This window comes from Schistocerca nitens, chromosome 1 (genome assembly GCF_023898315.1).
Source record: "Schistocerca nitens isolate TAMUIC-IGC-003100 chromosome 1, iqSchNite1.1, whole genome shotgun sequence".
In the NCBI taxonomy this organism is placed as follows: Eukaryota; Metazoa; Arthropoda; class Insecta; order Orthoptera; family Acrididae; genus Schistocerca; species Schistocerca nitens.
In genome coordinates this window covers 19,551,814-19,577,645 of record NC_064614.1, presented here as the reverse complement: position 1 = coordinate 19,577,645, position 25,832 = coordinate 19,551,814, and the positions used below count along the sequence as shown (strand labels likewise).

The 25,832-nt window shown below is 45.5% G+C and overlaps 1 protein-coding gene across 1 annotated transcript in view; it reads right to left on the bottom strand.

Annotated features, from left to right (window-relative positions):
• LOC126249995 (mucin-6-like) overlaps positions 1–25,832 on the bottom strand; it is a 323,978-nt gene that overhangs the window by 165,169 nt on the left and 132,977 nt on the right. Inside the window, exon 4 of the mRNA XM_049951522.1 lies at positions 6,067–6,121. Within this exon, the coding sequence (XP_049807479.1) occupies positions 6,067–6,121 (55 nt within the window). The remainder of the gene's footprint in view (positions 1–6,066; positions 6,122–25,832) is intronic.

Genomic DNA, 25,832 nt, shown 5'->3' with positions numbered 1-25,832 from the left:
TTGAAAGTCGTTTGTCGTGGAAAAACTGGCGACTTCGAACATCATTATGTTTTCCGCAAACAAAGTTGTATTTCACAAATTTTATTAATTGTCTTCATAATGTTAACCACATATAGTTAACGGAAGACGTAGAAACGATATTCCGAAACGAATACATAAATAGCGTAAGTCAAACGTTCGAGTTAGAATAGAGCCCCACGAACACAAATTCGCTGTGGCAGGTATGAAATATAAACTCCGTTACTCGCTCGTTACACTTGAAGGACAGATGTTGAATGGGCCGAAACGAGCCGCCGCATAACAGCGTAGTTGCCTGCTAACTTCGAAAGAAGGTAGATGCGGTCCCTAGCGCAACTTATAACATCGTCGAAAATCAGTGCGGACGGGAGAGCTTTGGTACACCCTGTTAAAAAAACGGAAAAATGGAGGCGGTACAATTGGAGAGCGATCCGACTTCACCAACACGCATAAGCAATTCATTAATAGATTCGATCAGGCGACCTTCGGATTACGAACCAGAGCGCTTACCGCTGCGCCACGACGCTGTAGAAATCTACACTCCTGGAAATGGAAAAAAGAACACATTGACACCGGTGTGTCAGACCCACCATACTTGCTCCGGACACTGCGAGAGGGCTGTACAAGCAATGATCACACGCACGGCACAGCGGACACACCAGGAACCGCGGTGTTGGCCGTCGAATGGCGCTAGCTGCGCAGCATTTGTGCACCGCCGCCGTCAGTGTCAGCCAGTTTGCCGTGGCATACGGAGCTCCATCGCAGTCTTTAACACTGGTAGCATGCCGCGACAGCGTGGACGTGAACCGTATGTGCAGCTGACGGGCTTTGAGCGAGGGCGTATAGTGGGCATGCGGGAGGCCGGGTGGACGTACCGCCGAATTGCTCAACACGTGGGGCGTGAGGTCTCCACAGTACATCGATGTTGTCGCCAGTGGTCGGCGGAAGGTGCACGTGCCCGTCGACCTGGGACCGGACCGCAGCGACGCACGGATGCACGCCAAGACCGTAGGATCCTACGCAGTGCCGTAGGGGACCGCACCGCCACTTCCCAGCAAATTAGGGACACTGTTGCTCCTGGGGTATCGACGAGGACCATTCGCAACCGTCTCCATGAAGCTGGGCTACGGTCCCGCACACCGTTAGGCCGTCTTCCGCTCACGCCCCAACATCGTGCAGCCCGCCTCCAGTGGTGTCGCGACAGGCGTGAATGGAGGGACGAATGGAGACGTGTCGTCTTCAGCGATGAGAGTCGCTTCTGCCTTGGTGCCAATGATGGTCGTATGCGTGTTTGGCGCCGTGCAGGTGAGCGCCACAATCAGGACTGCATACGACCGAGGCACACAGGGCCAACACCCGGCATCATGGTGTGGGGAGCGATCTCCTACACTGGCCGTACACCACTGGTGATCGTCGAGGGGACACTGAATAGTGCACGGTACATCCAAACCGTCATCGAACCCATCGTTCTACCATTCCTAGACCGGCAAGGGAACTTGCTGTTCCAACAGGACAATGCACGTCCGCATGTATCCCGTGCCACCCAACGTGCTCTAGAAGGTGTAAGTCAACTACCCTGGCCAGCAAGATCTCCGGATCTGTCCCCCATTGAGCATGTTTGGGACTTGATGAAGCGTCGTCTCACGCGGTCTGCACGTCCAGCACGAATGCTGGTCCAACTGAGGCGCCAGGTGGAAATGGCATGGCAAGCCGTTCCACAGGACTACATCCAGCATCTCTACGATCGTCTCCATGGGAGAATAACAGCCTGCATTGCTGCGAAAGGTGGATATACACTGTACTAGTGCCGACATTGTGCATGCTCTGTTGCCTGTGTCTATGTGCCTGTGGTTCTGTCAGTGTGATCATGTGATGTATCTGACCCCAGGAATGTGTCAATAAAGTTTCCCCTTCCTGGGACAATGAATTCACGGTGTTCTTATTTCAATTTCCAGGAGTGTATTAATCGTAGAGAGTATTTCACCGCAACGGTTTCTTTTAACTGTCGATTTTCTCGACAACGGCTGAGAAGTGCATCTTGGTGCTTTGCCACATTAAGCCTCTGGCCATGAGCTTTTATTATGCGCAGTATGAATCGAATCTGAATTTCACAATTGGCGGCCTCTCCTTGTTAGTAGAGCGCGTGTTCCCTCGCACAATGCAAACATACCAGACCGTTTCCTTGTGGTGCGGCCCTACCTGCGGGACTCGCTTGCGTGCTTCGTGAGGAGTCTGTCGCGTCGCAGCGTTTTTCTCCGTTGGAGGATTGCGGGAACTCGGAACTGAGCAGCAGCGGTTACTGGGCGACAGCTGCAGTATTTGGCGCGCACAGGCAACAAGATCTAATTACTGAAACATTCATCAGAAATGGTTCGCCGCTTCTCTGCTTCAGGGGATGGGCAGCTTATCGAGTCGATAATCGATAGGCATGTTTTGTGAAATATGGCTTACATCGAGATGAAAAAAGAAATGCAAAAGCTGTTAATTTTGCCAGAAATCGCAAGAAAAAGAAATGAAACATGTCAGGAGAAATCTCTTTGATTATGTCCAATGTAATACATTTGTAAATATATTTCTACTGGGCAATTAACTAAAGTTATAATGAGTTGGATGTTGTTTCTGTCATCATTACTGTGAACGCCGCTTAAAATTCGGCCCATTGACGTAATCTGTGAATCCGTTTCTCACAGCGAATCCCTCAGTTTTCGCGTAACCGCCGACACGTAGTAAGTTATTGTTGGGAACTTCATTAACTTCGATATGTTTGCGTTGTGAGGCAGTGGAAACTGGCATTTCTCCGCTTCATCGAGCAACTGTTTTGTTCTTCTTCACGATGTAAGAACAGTTGTGTGACTGCTTTGCGCTTCCGGAGTACGCTTCTCAATAATATACAGTCTTCCTCCTCTTAACTAACTTCCATGTGCTTTCGGAGTGCCAAAATTAACACGTTTTTAGATCTATCACTACGCTACAAGTTTTGCCTTCGCTGCCTCCGCTCAAACTGTCGCGCCGCACTGCATCGCCCCTGTAATGACAAATGGCCAATGAGCCACACAGTACTGCTCTCGTCTAGGGGAAACTAGCACCCACCGATTTCCAACAAACTGTAAAAAATAATTCAAAACTTTCCGAACCTTTTTCTCGCTTTGATCCCTCACAAAAAATGTAAAGCGAAAAAGTGTGTCGCTTGCTGCATTTCGGTTGCTAGTTGTCTAAAAATTACGCGTTATACGTGACATTTTAATTTATTACTTCACTGTTACTGACTCTATTGGCCATAAACCTTGTACACGTTGTCGACCTGTTATACTGAAGCCAACTATGAAATCGTGTTGTTCTACGAGACATAGGTTAGGAGATATTGTGTGTTAACTATTGAGTAGCGCGAAAAATCAACTTTTCTTCAAAGCCTAAATATTTCTCTATTTCAGTAGCACAACATTTTCATTGAATTAAAAAAAGACATCAGAAGGTAGTTCTCGTATCATGTACTGTTGTCAAATTATAAAAAACCAACACTTTCGTTTTTTAAGCTCTGACGCTCAGCGCCTATTGCCTAGGAAATCATTTCACGCAGCGTCCCGCGGCCCGCATCGGACATCGAAAGACGCAAACGTGTTCCGCAGAACGCTGCAATAAATTTCCTCTCCTAGCAAAATGTACACTACTGGCCATTAAAATTGCTACACCAAGAAGAAATGCAGATGATAAACGGGTATTCATTGGACAAATATATTATACTAGAACTGACATCTCATTACATTTTGCCGGCCGGTGTGGCCGTGCGGTTCTAAGCGCTTCAGTTTGGAACCGCGTGACCGCTACGGTCGCAGGTTCGAATCCTGCCTCGGGCATGGATGTGTGTGATGTCCTTAGGTTAGTTAGGTTTAAGTAGTTCTAAGTTCTAGGGGACTGATGACCTCAGAAGTTAAGTCCCATAGTGCTCAGAGCCATTTGAACCATTTTTTTCATTACATTTTCACGCAATTTGGGGGCATAGATCCTGAGAAATTAGTACCCAGAACAACCACCTCTGGCCGTAATAACGGCCTTGATACGCCTGGGCATTGAGTCAAACAGAGCTTCGATGGTGTGTACAGGGACAGCTGCCCATGCAGCTTCAACATAATACCACAGTTCATCAAGAGTAGTATCTGGCGTATTGTGACGGGCCAGTTGCTCGGCCACCATTGACCAGATGTTTTCAATTGGTGAGAGATCTGGCGAATGTGCTGTCCAGGGCAGGAGTCGAACATTTTCTGTAACCAGAAAGGCCCGTACAGGACCTGCAACATGCGGTCGTGCATTATTCTGCTGAAATGTAGGGTTTCGCAGGGATCGAATGAAGGGTAGAGCCACGGGTCGTAACACATCTGAAATGATGTAACGTCCACTGTTCAAAGTGCCGTCAGTGCGAACAAGAGGTGACCGAGACGCGTAACCAGTGGCAGCCCATACCATCACGCCGGGTGATACGCCAGTATGGCGATGACGAATACACGCTTCCAATGTGCGTTCACCGCGGTGTCGCCAAACACGGATGCGACCATCATGATGCTGTAAACAGAACCTGGATTCATCCAAAAAAATGACGTTTTGCGATTTGTGCACCCAGGTTCGTCGTTGAGTACACAATCGCAGGCGCTCCTGTCTGTGATGCAGTGTCAAGGGTAACCGCGTTCCGTATTACCTTCCTGAACCCACCGATTCCATATTCTGCTAACAGTCATTGGATCTCGACCAACGCGAGCAGCAATGTCGCGATACGATAAACCGCAGTCGCGATAGGCTACAATCCGACCTTTATCAAAGTCGGAAACGTGATGGCACGTATTTCTCCTCCTTACACGAGGCATGACAACAACGTTTCACCAGGCGACGCCGGTGACTGCTGTTTGTGTACGAGAAACATTGGAAACATTCCTCATGTCAGCACGTTGCAGGTGTCGCCACCGGGGCCAACCTTGTGTGAATGCTCTGAAAAGCTAATCATTTGGATATCACAGCATCTTCTTCCTGTCGGTTAAATTTCGCGTCTGTAGCACGTCATCTTCGTGCTGTAGCAATTTTAATGGCCAGCTGTGTAGCTTTACTGATCCGTGATGCTCTGCGAGACACACTCTAAACAGTCAAGCGCGGGTCAAGTGAAGAACTTGGAAACTTGACTTTTCGAGAATGAAGTTGCATCAAAACTAAGAGTGTTGAAAAGATCAAGGAATTCTGTAAATTGCAAGCTACTTTTCACAAAGGATATATCTTTCAGTTGCTTACGATGAGGGCCTGTCTATGCACATGAGCTTAAAACCTGACTGCTGACTTTCCAACCAGGTAATGGCACACATGCTGACCGTAGCTGCTGTAGACCTAACACAGTTATTTAAGCCCACAAGTGAAACCGACAAATCATTGGAAGTTGAGTAAAGGCTTCCCTAAACGATCAAACAATTTTGTCAAAAAAAGTATGTAAATAGCCCTCACTCATTCTTGTGATAGGAAATAATACTTTATTTTGCTATGACTTTTCGTACGATCACTCTATCTTTCCACACTTTCCCATTTTTTTTATTTTTCTTTACCTCTTATCAAAAAACTATGTGTTTCGTGTCGTGGCGATAAACAGAAAGAGAGCACGGGATACCCGCAAACGTTATTAGCTTACTTTCCCGTTTCTGCCCCTTGAGCTGGAGCACTTTGAGCTGAACTAGAAACTCAGGTGTGATGTACAAATATTAATATGCTGTTATTAGATGAAACATTCATCTCTTTTATTGATGTTGAATTCATACAATTGATTTCTAAATTGTACAATTTCATTTTCACATATGCTTCTGAATGTCCACACAATGGAAACAAGGTGAACTGAAGAAGAAATTGTATTATTTCGAAGGCAATAATGTGAGCTGAATCGTACCAATAAAACAGGTGTATGGATTAACCAGCAACAATGAATTAAGGAAATACACTTGAACCCCTTTATGTTTCTATCAAAGGAGAGGAATCACATCAAAATAGAAGTAATAACAGTTTACTGAAATAAATTGTACATACCCTCATCTGGCTGATCTTCATTGGACGGCTAAGTTTAGCCTTCCTTCGGTTCATTCTGAAAAACACAAACACGACACGTAAATAGTAGCAACAGTGTGAAACGTACCAATATATGATCGTTAGGATAAGTATGACATGAAGTGTTGAACTCAAGTGTCAGGCTGTCACATTTACAGGCTTACATAAATTTTGTAACATTCTTATTTCATTTATCTGGTCGTTATAAAATTCAATTTATTATACTGATTCATACTGCGCATTAATTGTATTTCAATTTCATCGGGTGTAAAAACACTGCTGCCTTGATTCCCCTGCTAATAATCGATACTTAAACACAAATCATAACCAATTCTTATTTTGTAATTCTAGAATACTTTTTACGTGCAATGAAACTAGCTTTTCGTTTGTATTTGTGTTAAGAACTTAACGTAGTTGTTAGGAACATTTTCCAACTAATAACTTTCACCATATATGTAATTTTGTAAAACGCATTGTTTGTGAACATATGTTGTAAATTTCGGCACTAAGAAACAAAGAAACAAGCGAAATTATTGTTGAAGTGTGGGACGAGCGAAATGGTGCTTAACATTCTGATATCAGTTTGTGAATGCCAACTTGGTTTTGATTGTAATCCTCAAATGTACTATATGAAATAATGGATGACCTCGTCTGTAATTACTGAAATGATTTACAAACAGGGGCGAATCACCCATGAGAGAGTCAGTTTTGTAACAGTTTTCTTGCGTGAAATATGTGCCAGTCGAAACAACAATTATATAATTGTAAAGTGAAACTTCGTGTCACTTTGATTACTTGAAATATCTCCTGGCGTACCAAATGCTTATGAAGGGCTCAGAAAGTTGCAGCAGATTTGGTGGAGCAGATACTCACAATTCTATTACAGCCAGAAACGAAGATAACTATTTTTTAATAACAGTTAGACGCACAAAAACAGTGTATTGGCTTGAGATAAATCGGGATCGCACCTCCTGGGTCCTGCTTTACTTCAAGCGGAAGGTATCATTACACTAACATAATCGAACTACGTTTCGTGTTCTCAAAACGATAGTTGCATACCTGACGTTACGACTTGTGACACTATAATACAAATGTGCTACTTAAAATTTTTGCTCATTGTTTTTACAGTGAATATGATGTTTTATTCTGTAAATCTTAGGTACTACTGTATGTATTAATTAGAAACGTGTGTTATGTTGTATTACGATGTTTTTTCTGGGTTTATGCTGTTAGAAGAAGTTCGGAAGAGCAGTATGCTTGGCAGAGAGTAACGGCTTGTGTAGGAGCGCTGCGTCTGGCCGCGACCTCTGGATTACGAGGTCCTGGGTTCGATTCCCGGCCGGGTTGGGGATTTTCTCTGCTCGGGGACTGGGTATTTGTGCTGTCCTCATCATTCCATCGTCATTCATGAAGAAGGCTAGATCGGACTGGTACAATTGGAAATATGTACGGGCGCTGATGACCGCGCAGTTGAGCGCACCACAAACCAAACGCCATTATCTTCATCTGGACGCGACTGGAACGTCAGAGCAGAGCGCGCAAGACACTTGGTTGTGAGACGTAAGAGTGAACGCACGCAAGCGGCGCTCACTGTCAGACCTAAGTGAGGCGCAGTTGTCAACCAGAGTGGCCGTATGGTGGGCGATAGTCAGTGCTGGTATCCCACCACTGTCCCGGGCGTGTCCGGACACATCTTCGCTGTTCACTGAGGCTCACTTCGAAGCGGGGCTCATCACTGAAGACAATTCCAGTGTAGTCAATGAGATTCCAGGCCGAAGACGTGTCTAGAGACGCCGAGGACGGCCTGACTGTGCCCACCATAAGACGCGACAACCTGGAGTGATCATCAAGAGTGATTTTTTTTTTTTTTTCCAGAGCAGGACCCATTTGGTTAGCATCCGTGGTACCCTTACAGCACAGTGGTACTTCGACGATATTCTACGCCCCGTTTTGTTGCCTTTCGTGGTAAGCCATCTTGGGTTTACATTTCGGCAAGACAAAGCCCGCCCGCACACGGCCAGAATTTCTACTGGTTGTCTTCGTGCTTGCCAAACCCTACCGTGGCCAGCAAGGTCGCCGAGTGCCTCCCCAAGTAAGAACGTTTGGAGCTTTATGGGCAGAGCCGTCCAACCAGCTCGGTATTTTGACCATCTAACGCGTCAGTTGAACAGGATTTGGCACGACCTCCCTCAATAGTACATGTAACAATTCTGTCAATCAATGGTAAGACGAATAACTGCTTGCATAACGGACAGAGCTGGACCAATGCGCTATTGAGTTTCTCAGTTTGTGAAACTCGTTCTCTAGAATAAATCATCCAATGCTTCTGAAATTGCAATAATTTGTTTGTCTGTACTTGTACACCAAATCTACCGACTTCCGTCCCATTCAGATAATTTCTTCATAGCGCGTCGTTTCTTTTTGTTAGAAAGTAAATTAGGGAAATGTGCTCAGCCCCATATTAATGCTCATATGTTGATGAAAACATCTCGACTTAAGTGGCCGACTTTTAATGAAATTTACCAGTTTGATCACTGATAGAAGAACCCAAAAAAGTACCGGGCGCATGCAATTTGATGCCGTTGCTCCTCGGCGAACAAAGCAGTGTGTTCCAGTAGCATGACGAGCCTCTTTATGGATCAGATTGGTTGGTTGGTTCAGTTGGAGGAGGGGACCAAAGAGCGAGATTATGGAAGGATGGAGAAGGAAGTCGACCGTGCCCTTTTAAAGGAATCATCCCGGCATTTGACTGAAGCGATTTAGGGAAATCACGGAAAACCTAAATCGGAATGGCCGGATGAGTCACTGCTTCAGACTGTTCATCGATGTATTCTCTGTTATGCAGTACATTCGTACACTATGATGCTCTCTGTTTAAACCTACACGCCAACTGTTTTCATTTCAAAGAGTCGGTTTTAAGTGCCGATTGCACTGACCAGGCAACCATTTTGAGGAAGATATATAGCAAAATTTCTTTTCTGAATGACAGCAATCTGATGCACTAGTTTTTGTTAGTTTGGATTGTCCACTGCTGTACAATTTCGTCTGTATGGCCATTTCTCACATGTCATGTTGCCAATGAAAATCCAGAAACTATTACTTTTTAGCGATATGCAGTGCCGGAAAAAATTGCAACGCCAGTGGCTTACTGAGGGGTTGTCACATTCATCGGTGATCACAAAGCACTCGGGAGGGCTGTCCGTGAGACCTCTGTTTCCACTCTGCAGGCAGCAATGAGCTGGGTGTAGAGAAGAACACTTTTTCCAAATTCATGCTGTAGATTTTGGCCATAATGTATCGGTGGCGTGTCGCTGCTTTCGGTAGTGGTGTGTTCTGGATAGTACAACGATAAAAGCATTACAGATTTAAAAGAATGCAAAATCCCCAGGATTCACGAAGTTTTACAGAAGCTCGAAGTTTAATGCAGACATCGTTTCAAGATGCTTTTAATAAGTTCCACGAGACCCTTTTTCGAAAACTAAAAGAAAATCCTAAGAGATTCTAGTCGTATGTAAAATAAACCAGCGGCAAGACACATTCAGTATCTTCACTGCGCGATAGCGATAGTAATGTTACCGATGGCAGAGCCACAAAAGTGGAGTTACTAAATGTGGTTTTTCGAAATCTCAACACCAAAGAAGGCGAAGAAAATATTCCAAAATTCGAATCAAGAATAGCTGCCAATCTGAATAACTAAGGAGTACAGTGTGACTCAAAAGTCTTTAACATTTGAAAAGACACTAATTCACGGAATAAAGTAGGTATGTAGGTAAACCGTGACACACGTGCCTGAAATGGCAAGAGGCTTTATTGAAACCAAAAACGAGTACAAAAGGCGGCCAAAAGATGGCGCTGCACTGCAATACGGAGTGACGCTGCATGAGTACACCTACAACTGCAGAATCTGGGCTACCGAAAATCCTAGAACTATCGTGGTAACTCTTTTGCATAACGAGAAAGCGACGGTGTGGTGTGGTTTTACCATATCAATCGTAATCCGACCCTTTTTCTTCGAGGAAATGCAGGGTGCTGATTTTGAAACTGTCGCTGGGGAAGGGTGCGAAGTACGCCTATATGTTACAGAATCCTTATGCTGGCTGATAAACAACTGCTGGACTTACTTTCATGCAGGACAGCGCTCCACCTCACAACACCACACTTGTGAATGATCTCTTGCGCACATTTTTGGTGAGGATCGAGTGCTAAGTCGCCACTTCCGTCATGTCTGGTCTCCCTCGTCCCCAGACCTCAATGTGTGTAATTGTCGGTTGTGGGGTTACCTGAAGTCGCAAGTCTACCACGACTTCATTAGGGATGCTAAAAGACAACATTCGAATGCAGTTTCCCACCATACCTACTGAGATGCTGTCTAGTGTTGTTCATAACTTTGTCCCTCGACTACAGGTATTGTTGATGACTGAAGGCTGACATGATGAGCTTTTGCTATAAAGAACATCGTCTTTGCTAAAAAATCAATTGCTTTTGTATCATATGAAGCGCGATTTGTTGGTAATTTTCTGCACTTTTTTTGGTCTCAACAAAATCTCATGTCATTTCAAGCAAGCGTTCATTTTTTACCTTCTACCCATTTAAAAAATTAAGATTACCATGGAAAGTTGGATGAGGTCATCGACCCGCACACCCGTGTGTGGTCGAGGTCTCAGTCGTGGCCATGGTCCAAGTCCATTGGTACAGTCACTGAGCCTCTGTCCACTTCGCCTGACTGCTGTCTGGCAGCCAAACTCCATCAGTACTGCCAGATACGGTCACCAGAGTCCACACACAGTCGACGCTCATCCACAGCCCAACTGGTCTGCCAACCAGCTCGCTAACCACAGCTCCGACCATCCAACCACTTGGAGGACGCTACCTGGCTGTGCTGATGGAGTGCGGGCTGGCAGACAGCAGTCGAGCTAAGCAGTTAGAGGCTCACCGGTAGAACTGACAGAGCTGGACCACAGACCCAACAGTGAGCCCACAGCCCACACATAGGCAGATGGGTTGAGGCTGATTCGCTCGGCGAGCGCGTCGGCCGATTAGGAATGGAAAAAAAAAAAACGGAGTTGAAAGAGGCCTTGTGGAGCCGAGTGGTTGTTGGTGGTTGACAGCACGAGCGAGCAGTCCCAAAGGCTAGCAGTACTGTGCTGAATGGTGTTGCCTTGGTGCCCGGAAGTCTGTTCCTTAAGCCGCCCACTCTCAGGCCGACTCGCCTGACTGTGTGTGGGCACACTGCGACTGCGTGGCAGACCTTATCTGCTCCCAGTCGTGTGGCAGCTTTCACCACTCCAAAACAGAAGAGTAAAGGGCGGAGCGCGGAGTGACAGGTAGCGGTCGGCGTTATAGCAGGCCGCGGTGCGCCCGTGGAGTCGACGCACCCCTACCAAGGACCCGACCGCTATAAAATCGCCCACACAAGGGTGAACGTGTTGGGGCAGACCCGGTCGGCAGGGGAGGTTGGCGGACTGGTCGCCTCTCTACTCCAAGAGAGCGTGGACTGAGGCGGCGACTTGGACTATGAGCGATACTTGCACACAGGGAGTCCCAAGAGGCAGTGCGATTTGTTTCTAAGTCTGCACGCTATACGGCAGTCTGTGTGCTGTCAGGAAATAGAACAGGCACTCGTGCACCTACGTAGCACATATGGGCAGAACAAAGTTGTGCACGGTCTTGCACCGTCTTAACTTATATTGTTCGTCGTTGGTAACGCCTAGTTATGAGTCCCGTGGCTAACGTTTTTTAGTGCAGTCCGAAGAAAATTTGTGCTACAGTTTTATTAGGAAATTACATCTGGAAAATAAAAGTGTTTTTGGGCAAACTAATTTAATATTTGTTGTTATATTATTAATTTTCATTTCATCGTTCAGTTGTGGGACTTTGAGCACGAAAAACTAGAGCCCAACTATTCTAGGCATTATGTGGTCAAGGTTCTACGTGTACTATATTCTGCTGTTTTTCCCGGTGTCGCCGATATTTGCTTTCCCCTCATAACATTATGTTTTGTTCTTTGTGAAAAAATTAAAAAACATTAATTACTGTACGTAAATTATACACACATGTATTCATTGTCACTCAGAAGTTTTTCACTGTTGATTGTCTTTTCATTGTGTATTTATTGGGGAAACTTTTACTATTCGTTTAATCATAGCCGTTGCTTTCTCCCGCTATAATTTGCTCTATTGATTGTGAACTCATTTAATAGGTTGTCTGTAATGTTCAGTGTTTATTTTATATATTTGAAAAAGATTTACTTGTTTAGAATTATATGTGTTATTTATGTTATTAATAAACAGTATTTTTATAACAGTATATGCCTCCACAGCTCCAGTCAGTTTCACTCTTCAACGCGTGTTGCTCCAAGTTCGGCCGAACCACAACTAAAATATTGCATGACGACAGTTTCAGAGCGGCGCAGAGTTTGTCAGAAAATCGATCGGTTAAAAAAATATTGCCTTAGTCTTATGTCACTGACTCTTCAAATATTTTGAACCTGTCCATTTGTGTTCCCATCTTCCCGGCTACACACCCATTACGCGAAACGTGGTCAATAACTGTGCCAAATAAACCAATTTGTCGCTCCTTTACAACTTCTCCAGTCTTCCCAAAAATGCCAAATTAATTACGCCAAGATGTGTTGGAAGAAGTTCCCTCGAACTGTTCAATTTGGTGGAGATAGTTTTCTATATTCACCACTCTCCACACTCTTTCTTGTGCATCTAGGCTCCGCGCTTTATCTGTCACATTCTCTTCCATATTTTGCTATGAGCTACAATTAGTCTCGGAACTGTTTTCCACACCCGGACTTGAATGTACGGCATTAGTAAAGTTCTATTCTTAAAGATAGCTTTCTTTTCCTTTGATATTAGCTCCTATAATGTTGTATTGCTTTGGAAATAACAATTCTTTAATTTTCTCTGTCTGTCTTTCTTTCTTTTGTATCGATGTCAGCCAAATTCTAATTTAACGAGCTCCAATCAACAGCTCTTCTAATATTTTATTACTCTTCGTCATAAAAAGTTTGTATTCTGGGAGCAACATCGGCAACTGTTTCTTTTCTACTTTTTGTCCTGAATGCATATTTACGATTTAACATAACAGCATCCGCGAGTGGCAAATGAGTCTAAGAGAAAATTCGGTGGATGAAAAGTGTTGAATCTCTTATCTTGAGTATATGAACTTGATTGGAAATATTACAGATTTCATCTGTTACGCTCAGCAGCCTTCTTCTACGGTTCTTAAGAAACCGTAGAGCACAAAAATACAAGTAGAAATGTTTCAAATACGGTTACCGAATTTACTTCGGGTTAGTACGATTTATAGATGCTTCAAGATTCATCGACCAAACCCCGCAAGCAAATTCAAGAAGATCCATTTCTAGAGTAGTCGCTAACTTACCCTATTTAGGTCGCGTGACCCGCTGACGGGGCTTCGCTCTCAAGCTACTAACTTATCAAGCCGTTTCATCTGCCCTGCTGGTATTCTAAGAAAACCCCCGACCTGAACTCTCACCTCATCTGCAATCCAAGTAGCCTCGGAGTGCTGCGCGAACAAAGCGAAAACTTTAGTTCTCTTTGTCATTCTGAGTTAACGTAACTTCCTCTGCCCCCTTGCAATGGATATCGCTGACGCCTTTAATTGTCGTGCTCGTGACATCTGCAAGCTTCCTTTGGGTATGGACAGGTATCTTTGCATCCATACATTTAAAGCGCTCTCTTTCTTGCTTTCTTTATTTCCTCTCTTTTCCCAATATTTACAATAACAGAAAAACTTCAGTTTTCAAAAACTTTTGCTTTATTATGAACCGAGCAAGGTGGCGCAATGGTAAGGCATTCGACTCACATTCGGGAAGGCACTGGTTCAAACCCCGTCCGTCTATCCAGATTTAGGCAAACGCCGAGTTGGTTCTTTTAAAGGGCACGGACCACATCCTTCCCCATCTCTCCCCAGTTAGAGCTTGTCTCCGTCTCTAATAACGCCTCTTGTCAGCGACGGAAAAACAATCCCTAATCTTCCTTCATTCCCTTTTTCATTTTTTTGTAAACTGTGATTAGAATTGTGCTCTAAGGCAGATGCAAACCCCGCTGGGGCAGTGTAACATTATTTTTAATTCCAAACATTTCAATAGGATCCTGCTGAATGAATTCCGTCAACCCAAAATCGGTGTCTCATATCTTTTGATTATGAGATGCTGTTTTAACGCATTCGTTCTGGAACTTAATTTCGTTTGGTTCTAAAAATTAATAATCTTATCCACAACAATACCTGGTAAATAAAAACTGTGGAGATAAAGACACATCATATCCTACTAGGTTTTAAAGGAAATTATACGAATCAGAACACAGGGCCGTGCAACAGAAATGAAAAATTATGATTTACTTATCGAATAAATTTCTTTTATTTCTATGATCACAAAACGTTTTGCTCCTTAGACAACCGGCTGCGGCCAGCGATGACCACCTTCAGATCTACAGGAGAACAGCAAAAAACCGAAACAGCTTATGGCCAGCCTAGTCTCAAAACAATAAAATATGCGTAACTATGTTTTAAAGTGTAGACTGTCCACTAGTCGTTTTGGTGTTCCATGTTTTGTGGCAGATGTGAAAATGATCGTCGCTGACACAAAGCTGTAGTCTACGGATCAAAAAGTTTTGTGATCACAGATAGAAATAAAAGAAATTTATTCCACGGTTTCTAGATCAGTGTTTTATTAGCGACTACGTGGCAGCTTGTGATATCCACTTCACGAAAGAAGAAGAAGAAGAAGAAGAAGAAGAAAAAAGATGCACAGTGAATGAATTACCCGAATGGGACGTAAATCTCTAGATGTGATATACACTCCTGGAAATGGAAAGAAGAACACATTGACACCGGTGTGTCAGACCCACCATACTTGCTCCGGACACTGCGAGAGGGCTGTACAAGCAATGATCACACGCACGGCACAGCGGACACACCAGGAACCGCGGTGTTGGCCGTCGAATGGCGCTAGCTGCGCAGCATTTGTGCACCGCCGCCGTCAGTGTCAGCCAGTTTGCCGTGGCATACGGAGCTCCATCGCAGTCTTTAACACTGGTAGCATGCTGCGACAGCGTGGACGTGAACCGTATGTGCAGTTGACGGACTTTGAGCGAGGGCGTATAGTGGGCATGCGGGAGGCCGGGTGGACGTACCACCGAATTGCTCAACACGTGGGGCGTGAGGTCTCCACAGTACATCGATGTTGTCGCCAGTGGTCGGCGGAAGGTGCACGTGCCCGTCGACCTGGGACCGGACCGCAGCGACGCACGGATGCACGCCAAGACCGTAGGATCCTACGCAGTGCCGTAGGGGACCGCACCGCCACTTCCCAGCAAATTAGGGACACTGTTGCTCCTGGGGTAGCGGCGAGGACCATTCGCAACCGTCTCCATGAAGCTGGGCTACGGTCCCGCACACCGTTAGGCCGTCTTCCGCTCACGCCCCAACATCGTGCAGCCCGCCTCCAGTGGTGTCGCGACAGGCGTGAATGGAGGGACGAATGGAGACGTGTCGTCTTCAGCGATGAGAGTCGCTTCTGCCTTGGTGCCAATGATGGTCGTATGCGTGTTTGGCGCCGTGCAGGTGGGCGCCACAATCAGGACTGCATACGACCGAGGCACACAGGGCCAACACCCGGCATCATGGTGTGGGGAGCGATCTCCTACACTGGCCGTACACCACTGGTGATCGTCGAGGGGACACTGAATAGTGCACGGTACATCCAAACCGTCATCGAACCCATCGTTCTACCATTCCTAGACCGGCAAGGGAACTTGCTGTTCCAACAGGACAATGCACGTCCGCATGTATCCCGTGCCACCCAACGTGCTCTAGAAGGTGTAAGTCAACTACCCTGGCCAGCAAGATCTCCGGATCTGTCCCCCATTGAGCATGTTTGGGACTGGATGAAGCGTCGTCTCACGCGGTCTGCACGTCCAGCACGAACGCTGGTCCAACTGAGGCGCCAGGTGGAAATGGCATGGCAAGCCGTTCCACAGGACTACATCCAGCATCTCTACGATCGTCTCCATGGGAGAATAGCAGCCTGCATTGCTGCGAAAGGTGGATATACACTGTACTAGTGCCGACATTGTGCATGCTCTGTTGCCTGTGTCTATGTGCCTGTGGTTCTGTCAGTGTGATCATGTGATGTATCTGACCCCAGGAATGTGTCAATAAAGTTTCCCCTTCCTGGGACAATGAATTCACGGTGTTCTTATTTCAATTTCCAGAAGTGTACATGTAAGACAACAAAGGATTATAATTTCAGAAAAAAATGGATGATTTATTCAAGGGAAAGCGCACACAAATTGAGGAAGTCAATGAAGTGTTGGTTCACCTCTGACCCTTCTGCGGGCACTGATTGACAATCGTTGAATGTCCTCCTGAGAGATATCGTGTCAAATTCTGCCCAACTGGCGCGTTAGATCGTCGAAATCCTGTGCTCGTTGGAAGGCCTTACCCGCAATACTCCAAACGTTCTTAATTCGGGAGAGATTCGGCGACATTGCTGGCCAAGGATGGGTTTGGTCGCAAAGGGAGACAAACGGTAGTAACTTTCGCAGTGTGCGGGCGGGCACTGTCAGGCTGAAATGTAAGCCCTGGATGGTTTGCCATGAAGGGCAACAAAACAACAAAACGGGGCGTAGAATACCGTCGATGTACCGCTGTGCTGTAAGAGTGCAGCGTATGAGAACCAAAGGGGTCCTCCTGCTATGAAAGGAAAAGCAATCCAAGACCATCACTTCAAAATGGTTCAAATGGCTCTGAGCACTATGGGACTTAACATCTATGGTCATTAGTCCCCTAGAACTTAGAACTACTTAAACCTAACTAACCTAAGGACAGCACACAACACCCAGCCATCACGACGCAGAGGAAATCCCTGACCCCGCCGGGAATCGAACCCGGGAACCCGAGTGTGGGAAGCGAGAACGCTACCGCACGACCACGAGATGCGGGCCAAGACCATCACTCCTGATTGACTGGCCATATGGGGGGCGACAGTCAGGTTACTATCCCACCGGTGTCCGAGATGTCTCCAGACATGCTCAGTTCGAAGCGGGACTGATCACTGGAGGCCATTTCACTCCAGCCAATGAGATTCGAGATCGAAGACGTGTCTGGAGACGCCCCGAACAGCGGTGGGATCTCAGCCTGAAAATCGCCCGCCATACGGTTCGACATCTAGGAGTAAGATGGTCTGGGGTGCCATTTCTTTTCATGGCAGGACCCCTTTGGTTGTCATCCACGGCACATTTACAGCTCAGCGGTACGACGACGATATTCTGCGTCCCGGTCCTGTGCTCACATTTCAGCAAGATAACGCCCACCTACTCGCGGCTAGAGTTTCTACTGTTTTGTTTTCGTGCTTGCCAATCCCTACATTGGCCAGAAAGACCGCCGCATCTCTCCTAAACTGAGAATGTTTTGAGCTTTACGGGCAAGGCCCTCAAATCAGCTGGGGATTTTCACGATCTAATGCACCAATTGGACAGAATTTTGCACCATACCTCTCAAGAGGACACCCAATAACTCCATCAATCAAAGTGAGGCCGAATAACCGCTTGCTTACGGGCTAGAGATGGATTAACACGTTATGATTTGCTCAATTTGTGAAGCTCTTTCTCTTGAATAAACCATCCGGTTTTTCTGAAATTGTAAATATTTGTTTCTACTTTTTTCCCTTTGAGTGTATTTATCGTATTAATACCTTCAATTCTAATTATTTGCTTGGAGAGTAGTGAAGTTGTATGGATGTGAAACGTGGACGTTTGGTTATTCAGACAAAAGGGAAAACCGCGCGGGATTAGCCGAGCGGTCTAGGGCGCTGCAGTCATGGACTGTGAGGCTGGTCCCGGCGGAGGTTCGAGTCCTCCCTCGGACATGAGTGTGCGTGTGTTTGTCCATAGGATAATTTAGGTTAAGTAGTGTGTAAGCTTAGGGACTGATGACCTAAGCAGTTAAGACCCATAAGATTTCACACACATTTGAACAATTTTCAGCAAAAGCGAAAAAGAGACTTCTCTACATCTACATCTACATTTATACTCCGCGAGTCACCCAACGGTGTGTGGCGGAGGGCACTTTACGTTCCACTGTCATTACCTCCCTTTTCTGTACCAGTCGCGTATGGTTCGCGGGAAGAACGACTGCCGGAAAGCCTCCGTGTGCGCTCGAATCTCTCTAATTTTACACTCGTAATCTCCTCGGGAGGTATAAGTAGGGGGAAGGAATATATTCGATACCTCATCCAGAAACGCACCCTCTCGAAACCTGGCGAGCAACCTACACCGCCATGCAGAGCGCCTCTCTTGCAGAGTCTGCCACTCGAGGTTGCTAAACATCTCCGTAATGCTATCACGCTTATCAAATAACCCTGTGACGAAATGCGCGGCTCTTCTTTGGATCTTCCCTACCTCCTCTGTCAACCCGACCTGGTACGGATCCCACACTGATGAGCAATACTCAAGTATAGGTCGCACGAGTGTTTTGTAAGCCACCTCCTTTGTTGATGGACTACATTTTCTAAGGACTCTCCCAATGAATCTCAACCTGGCACCCGCCTTACCAACAATTAATTTTATATGATCGTTCCACTTCAAATCGTTCCGTACGCATACTCCCAGATATTTTACAGAAGTAACTGCTACCAGTGTTTGTTCCGCTATCATATATTCACACAATAAAGGATCCTTCTTTCTATGTATTCGCAATACATTACATTTGTCTATGTTAAGGGTCAGTTGCCACTCCCTGCACCAAGTGCCTATTCGCTGCAGATCTTCCTGCATTTCGCTTGCAATTTTCTAATGCTGCAACTTCTCTGTATACTAGTGCATCATCCGCGGAAAACATCATGTAACTTCCGACACTATCTACTAGGTCATTTATATATATTGTGAAAAGCACTAACACTCCCCTGTGGCACGCCAGAGGTTACTTTAACGTCTGTAGACGTCTCTCCATTGAGAACAACATTCTGTGTTCTGTTTGCTAAACACTCTTCAATCCAGTGACACAGCTGGTCTGATATTCCGTAGGCTCTTACTTTGTTTATCAGGCGACAGTGCGGAACTGTATCGAACGCCTTCCGGAAGTCAAAGAAAATGGCATCTACCTGGGAGCCTGTATCTAATAGTTTCTGGGTCTCATGAACAAATAAAGCGAGTTGGGTTTCAGACGACCGCTGTTTCCGGAATCCATGTTGATTCCTACAGAGTAGAATCTGGTGCAACAGAGTAATGGTGAGGATTAGATGAATGGGTCGAGTGAGTGTCAGTAGGTATGCAGAGATGAAGAGACTTCCACAGGATAGATCTGGATCAAACCAGAGTTGGGACTGAAGACCACAACAACGACATGGGAAGTGACAGGGAGACCTCGTTCCGAAATTCATACGAAAGAACTGAAACCGTTTTAACGAAGTAGAAAGCCCCTTCGGTGTGGTACGAATGCATCAAAGGAAGCTCTGGGGAGGCCGTCCATTACTGAGATTCGTCATAAACACGTTGCGACGAGGAAACTGCTACCGCTGCCCGACGACAGGCCCTGGGTGTGCGCCAGCTCCGATCTCCCGCTGTCTTTTTACAGCCGAACGCACGCACACGCGTTACATATGCAGTGCCCTCTGGACGAGATCTGCACATATAATTACGAGTAGCACTGCCAGGTAGCGGAATAAAGAAGTCCTCTATGACGAGATAAAGACACGCATGAGCTTAGCGTCAGTATATCGAGCGAGATACACACGTTACGTTAAGAAATTGAGACATGCACCGAGGTCTTATGCAAAAAGAGTACCATAATGGTCTAAATTATGGAAGAAAACAGGCATTTATTTCCGATCGTGTTGGAATGAGTCTCCATTTCGTCCTCATCATACGGCTGCGTTAGCATCGTCGTCATGTTTCAATTGTTACACTAAATCGTCAGCCTGTAAAACTTCTCAGGATTCTTCAGGTTGTCTTGTTTTAAAATACAAAATTATTGCCTGTATTCTGCATCAGATTTTATAGGACTTCGTAAGCATACCGGGCAAAAAAGTTTTAACCCACTCACGAAAGATCGCGCTGGTCTCCTCTAGCCCCAGTTCGGCGAGGAGGAGGGTCCGCAAGTGTCTTCAGGTATGCCAGATACAGCTTGAACGACTCACTGATGACTGGTGATCAGATCCCGTGGAGCTAACGAATTACTAGGAAGGTGACTGCTGAGTTTCACCCGCTGTTCGAGACGCATCCATACATTTTCTGTGCGATTAAGGTTACGTGATTCAACGGTGTAATCGAGATGAGATAGGATGGCGCAGCGTTAGTCCAAACAAGAACTTTTACATACTGCCCTGTGAACACAGCTCTTGTCGTCATAGAAGACAAGAAATAGCACTTCATCATCTAGGTTATCGTAGTAAACGTCCTGGATTCATGTTCACGGTAACCCGAATGAGTGGGCAGAAGTCATGGTACGTAAAATATCCCCAAAACATCATATAACGACCTCCGACCTGTTTCGATACCCTTCACACATCGCGAGTTAAACCTCTCATTCGTCCGTTGCTGCATTCCACGTCCTGCATCATTTGACAAGGATCAAAATCGTGAGTCGTCGGATGACACCGCACGCCCGCAGCCAGCTACTGCCTACTTTATCTGCCGTTTGGTCCACTGAAGTCATACTGCTTGCTGTGCCGCATCATTTCGCGACGTACCCCCCCCCCCCTGCCCCCCAAAAAATCTCCATTACATGCAATTCCATTCCCAATAACCGCTCGCAAACGGGTTCAGATAGACTGAACAATCCACACTGACATCTGCATCTACATATGCGCCAATACTTCGCAAGCTACCAAACATTGTCTGGCGGAGGGTACTTCTGGACCACTAACTGATCTCCCCCTTCCTGTTCCATTCGCGAATGGCGCCTGACAAGAATCACTGCCGGCAAACCTCCGTATCTGCTGCAATTTCTCGAATTTTCTCGTTGTAGTCATTTTGCGAGAGGTATGTGTGAGGAAGCAATATGTTGTCCGACCCTTCCCGGAAATTCCGCTCCCGAAATTTCAATAGTAATCCTCTTCGTGATGCACAAGGTCTGTTGGTTGGTTGATTTGAGGGAGGAGACCTAACAACGAGGTCATCGGTTCCGTCGGATGAGGGAAGGGTGGGGAAGGTAATCGACCTTGCCCTTTCAAAGGAACCATCCTGGTATCTGCCTGAAGCGATTTGTGGAAATCAAGGAAAACCTAAATCAGGATAGCCGGACACGGGTTTGAACCGTCTTCTTCCAGAATGCGAGTCCAGAGTGCTAACCACTGCGCCACCTCGCTCGGTGCACAAAGTGCGTCTTAATGAACAATTCTCAAGAATCCAACATGCACCTTTCAAGCTACTGTTTTAGTGGCTGAACTGCATTTCGTTAAGATTCGTCCTATGGACCTCAGTCTGGCATCTCCTTTTGTGCTATCTCTCTCACATGGTCATTCTACTTCAGGTCGCTCCGCATGGTTACACTTAGATAGCATACGCTCGTTACTGTTTCCAGCAATTTGTCATCAATAATGTAGATGTACGGTATTAGATTTCTTTCCCTTATGTATGCGTAGTATGTCATATTTATCTACGTTCAGGGTCAACTACCAGTCTGCACCATTCTTCTGCCCTCCGTAGGTGCTTCTGCAAATCGTGACTGTCTTCTAGCGTTGCTGCCTTCTCATGGACAACCGAATTATCTGTGAACAGCGTTGAAGAGCTTCCGACACATTCTAGTTGATGATTTCAATTTTTATCCGACAATAGCGACGTGTTCAGTTTTACCTGCAAGGAAGTCTTATATCCAGTCACAAATCTTGCAGCGGTACCTGTTGAGCTCGTTTCCTTTTTCTTCACAAAACGGCAGTGCGGGAGAGTATCAAACGCCTTCCTGAAGTCGAGGAACACAGCATCAACCTGACGGACGATGTCAACGGCGCTTTGGATCTCATGAAGGAAATGAGCGAGCTGAGTTTCGCAAAATCTCTGTTTTCGGAATCCAGGCTGGTTTTTATAGGGGGGATTTGAGTTCTCCATAAACGTCATAATACAGAAACATAAAACATGTTTCATAATTCTAAAACTGATGTCAACGATATAGGCCTATAATTATGTGCATCTGTCCTATGAGCCTTCTTGAAAACGAAAATGGCCTACACTTTTTCCGAGCTGCTGGGTATCTTATGTTACTCCGGCGACCTACAATAAACCGCTACGATACATCAACAAAGCGGACTACTTCGTTGTCGATGAGGTCCTAGGCACGTCCAAATGCGACAGCTCTTTTCTACTATTCTGTCGCGTCCCTACCTAGACCCGTCTTACTGTCATGATTCCTTACGAGCGACTGGCGCGTAACACGCCGTATCACTATCACGACGTATGTCAGTTGTGGAGAATCTCGTATCCGGCCGCTGTGGCAGAGCGGTTCTAGGCGCTTCAGTCCGGAACCGCGCGACTGCTACTGTCGCAGGTCCGAATCCTGCCTCGGGCATGGATGTGTGTGACGTCCTTAGGTTAGTTACGTTTAAGTGGTTCTAAGTTCTAAGGGACTGATGACCTCACATGTTAAGTCCCATAGTGCTCAGAGCCATTTGAACCATTTGAGAATCTCGTCTGTTTCCAGTTGTATGGCACATACAGCGACCAGGGTACTTTTTTAAGAGGTGCTTAACATTTGGTCCGCTGAACTTAAATCTTTGGCTGAAGAGCGGATTTTGTCAAGCAACCAGCTTGCGCCCTGATGTGGAATTGAAATAACAATCAAGGGGAAAAGAGCTTAATACCATCGGTTTGTATATCTTTACAAGAATATGTAGACTTGGCGTCCGAGTTAAGCAAGTAATAAAATGAAATGTAATAACTTGAGACGTAATTGAGATATTTATTGGCGGTTTGCTTATACGACGACCGTAACTCAACTTTTTTTCCGTATTTGTTTGCGACAGTTGGCACCGAATGCGCATGCGCGTAACTGTTTTGGTAACGTAATTGCGGGTCAATAGTCATGTAGACTACACAGCAGAAGGTGTTCTTTGTGCATTTTCTCGTGGAGCCAGAGTCTATTATAGTGATACAAGGTCGTTTTCAGTGACCAGTTGACGATGATCCCACTTACGTAACAATTGAAAAATGGGACAAGCGACTTCGGGGAACTGCAGTTTGCCTTCGATGTCGGACCACCACGCCAAGCACGCAGTTCCGGAGGCTACTGCTGAATTACTCCGCACGTCCTTCCAGCGGAGCCCTCGCAAGTCAATCCGACAAGCAAGCAGGCAGTTGCAGTTACCTCGTTCGACGGTACACGAAGTCTCATCCATAAAAGATTGTCCCTAGGGGCGTACGAACTGCAGCTTCGTCTCAAAATCAAGATTGACGGCAGGCCGTGACGGAAACCATTCGCGGAGACAATTTTGGCAGAAATGGATGAAAACGAGGGTTTATCAAGACTCTAGTGAACGAGACACTAGCTCGCGATCTACCAGATCTCCGTCATTGCAAACGTGCAGCTATCCCAAATGTTACTTCTGCTATGGTGCAAGACACTTGGAGAGGAGTGGTATGCAGATTAGAATCTGTCGTATATCAACGGTACGTATATCAAGTTGCATTCTTTGTGTGAAAAAACATTTTGAGTTACCATACTTGTAGAAACATACCGTTAATTAATATCAAAACTGCTTCTCAAGGTCTTACACTTTATCTATGTATATGAAAGACAATGTCCAGAGTGACAGACTCACCATCGCCCAGCGCAAATCGCTGAGGATAGAAACTTGAACTATGGAGAGACTGTTAATCTTTTTCTGTAGGCATTGTTTAAAAAGGGACTGTTTAAAATTCCACTTCTAAGAGGTTGAAATAGGGAATGAAAGGTTTTTTGGAACTATGTCGCTCTGAAGACAATTTTGAAGCTAGAACTAAGAAAATTGGTATTTGGTTTCTCAGTTAGAAATTAAAAAAAAATACGTGTTTCTGCAGTTTTGGAAATTCAACCACTAAAGGGGTAAAATAGTGGCTGAACGTTTTTTTTTTTTAAATCATTATTAAAGAACTAGTAAATCATTTTCAAAGCTACAGCTATGAAAACTCGTATTTGACTTCTCGGTTAGAAATAAAAAATGCAAATTTCAGTGATTTTGGGTATTCAACCCTCAAAGGGAGTAAAATAGGGGATGAAGAAGTATTGTGAAATTAACTTATTATGAAAGCATTTTCAAAGGTAAATCTATGATAATTTGAATTTGGCTTCTCTGTTGGAAATTTTTAAAAAATACGGGTTTCACTGTTTTTGGAAATTCATACCCCAACGGGGTGAAACAGAGGATGAAAATTGGGAAGAAAATATTTCGTTATATTAAAAAATAGCAAAATCTACGAAAACTGATATTTCCCGGTTAGATATAAAAGAAATACGTGTTAAGGGATGAAAGGTTCTATGGAAATATCAGCACGAGAACACAAAAGGCATGATTAACAAAAACCTTGGACTGGACTCCAGCTACCATAATAGCTTTTTGGTAAGAAGTACATTCGGAAAAGACCATGCTTCTATGACCATAATTACCGAGAAAGGTTTAGAAGCTGTTGGAATTTGTGAACAACATAAAAAGTCTATTAAAGGAAAACAAAAGAAATTTGTGCAGAACACACGATCTACGCGACGGAAGCTGCGGGCCCTTATTATTGTGTATTTAATCCGGACACCCTACTTGCGCGCTACGGACTGATAGGGCCCAGGGCGCACCAGCAGGCGGAAGTCACCTTTTGTGTTGCTAACGATGAGTCGGGCGTGTCTCGCGATGTCTGCGTTCAATAAAGGAGAGGGCCGAGCGTTGACCCCCGTGGGCTCTCGCCTCGTGCAGCACGCTAACCTTTCGTGACCCGCGTCTGACCCCCGGCTGTGCCAGGGGTGTCTGTCTCCGGTGCCAGGAGGTTCCTACCGAGCTGTCATCTCTTTGATGTGACCCTCCACATCATAAGTTTCAGTTTTATCTCCACCCTGAAGGTTACGACGTACACTGATGGAAACGGAAAGCGTTACGTCACGAAGCACCAGCCCGAAGTTTATCAGCCTTCTTGGAAGAATTTGGAGGCATTAAATAAGTGAACTGTTCTCCGCCAGCAACATCAGTATGAAGTATGGTCACCACAGGCAATAATACTCTGTATTCATGGTGGCAGGGAAGCGAAGTGTCATCTTGAGGAATTTCTTGGCATGACTAAAACACAATGCTGTGTCAGTTCATGAAGATTGCTTGCTGTAGGCTGGTACGAAAGTATACTTCTTCCCATCCCATCCTAGGCCTATGACGTGTGGCAAACCGGACGACCCGACAAGTCGGTGAAGGATCGGTACTTTATGCGCATGTGCGAACAGCAGTGTCGAAGGTTGTGTGATCCTACTGTTAATATGCCATTTGGTGCTCTGGTTATGAAGGCGACAACAGGTTTTGTCATTCTTGCCACACATTGACGAGCATTCAGCCTTCTTTCAACAGTTACCGAATCAGTCTCAACGTCATATCAATAGTTCACCACAACTTAATTCCAAAAGTCAGAAAGGTATGCCCAGTCCATATCTCACTGCCATACAGTGTTGTGCTCCGAACGTACAAGCTAAGAAATTTCGTCCTTTATTTGTAATGTTTAGTTTCTCGCTGTTCCTCATTTCTGATACTTCTCATAACTTTCGTCTTCCTTTGA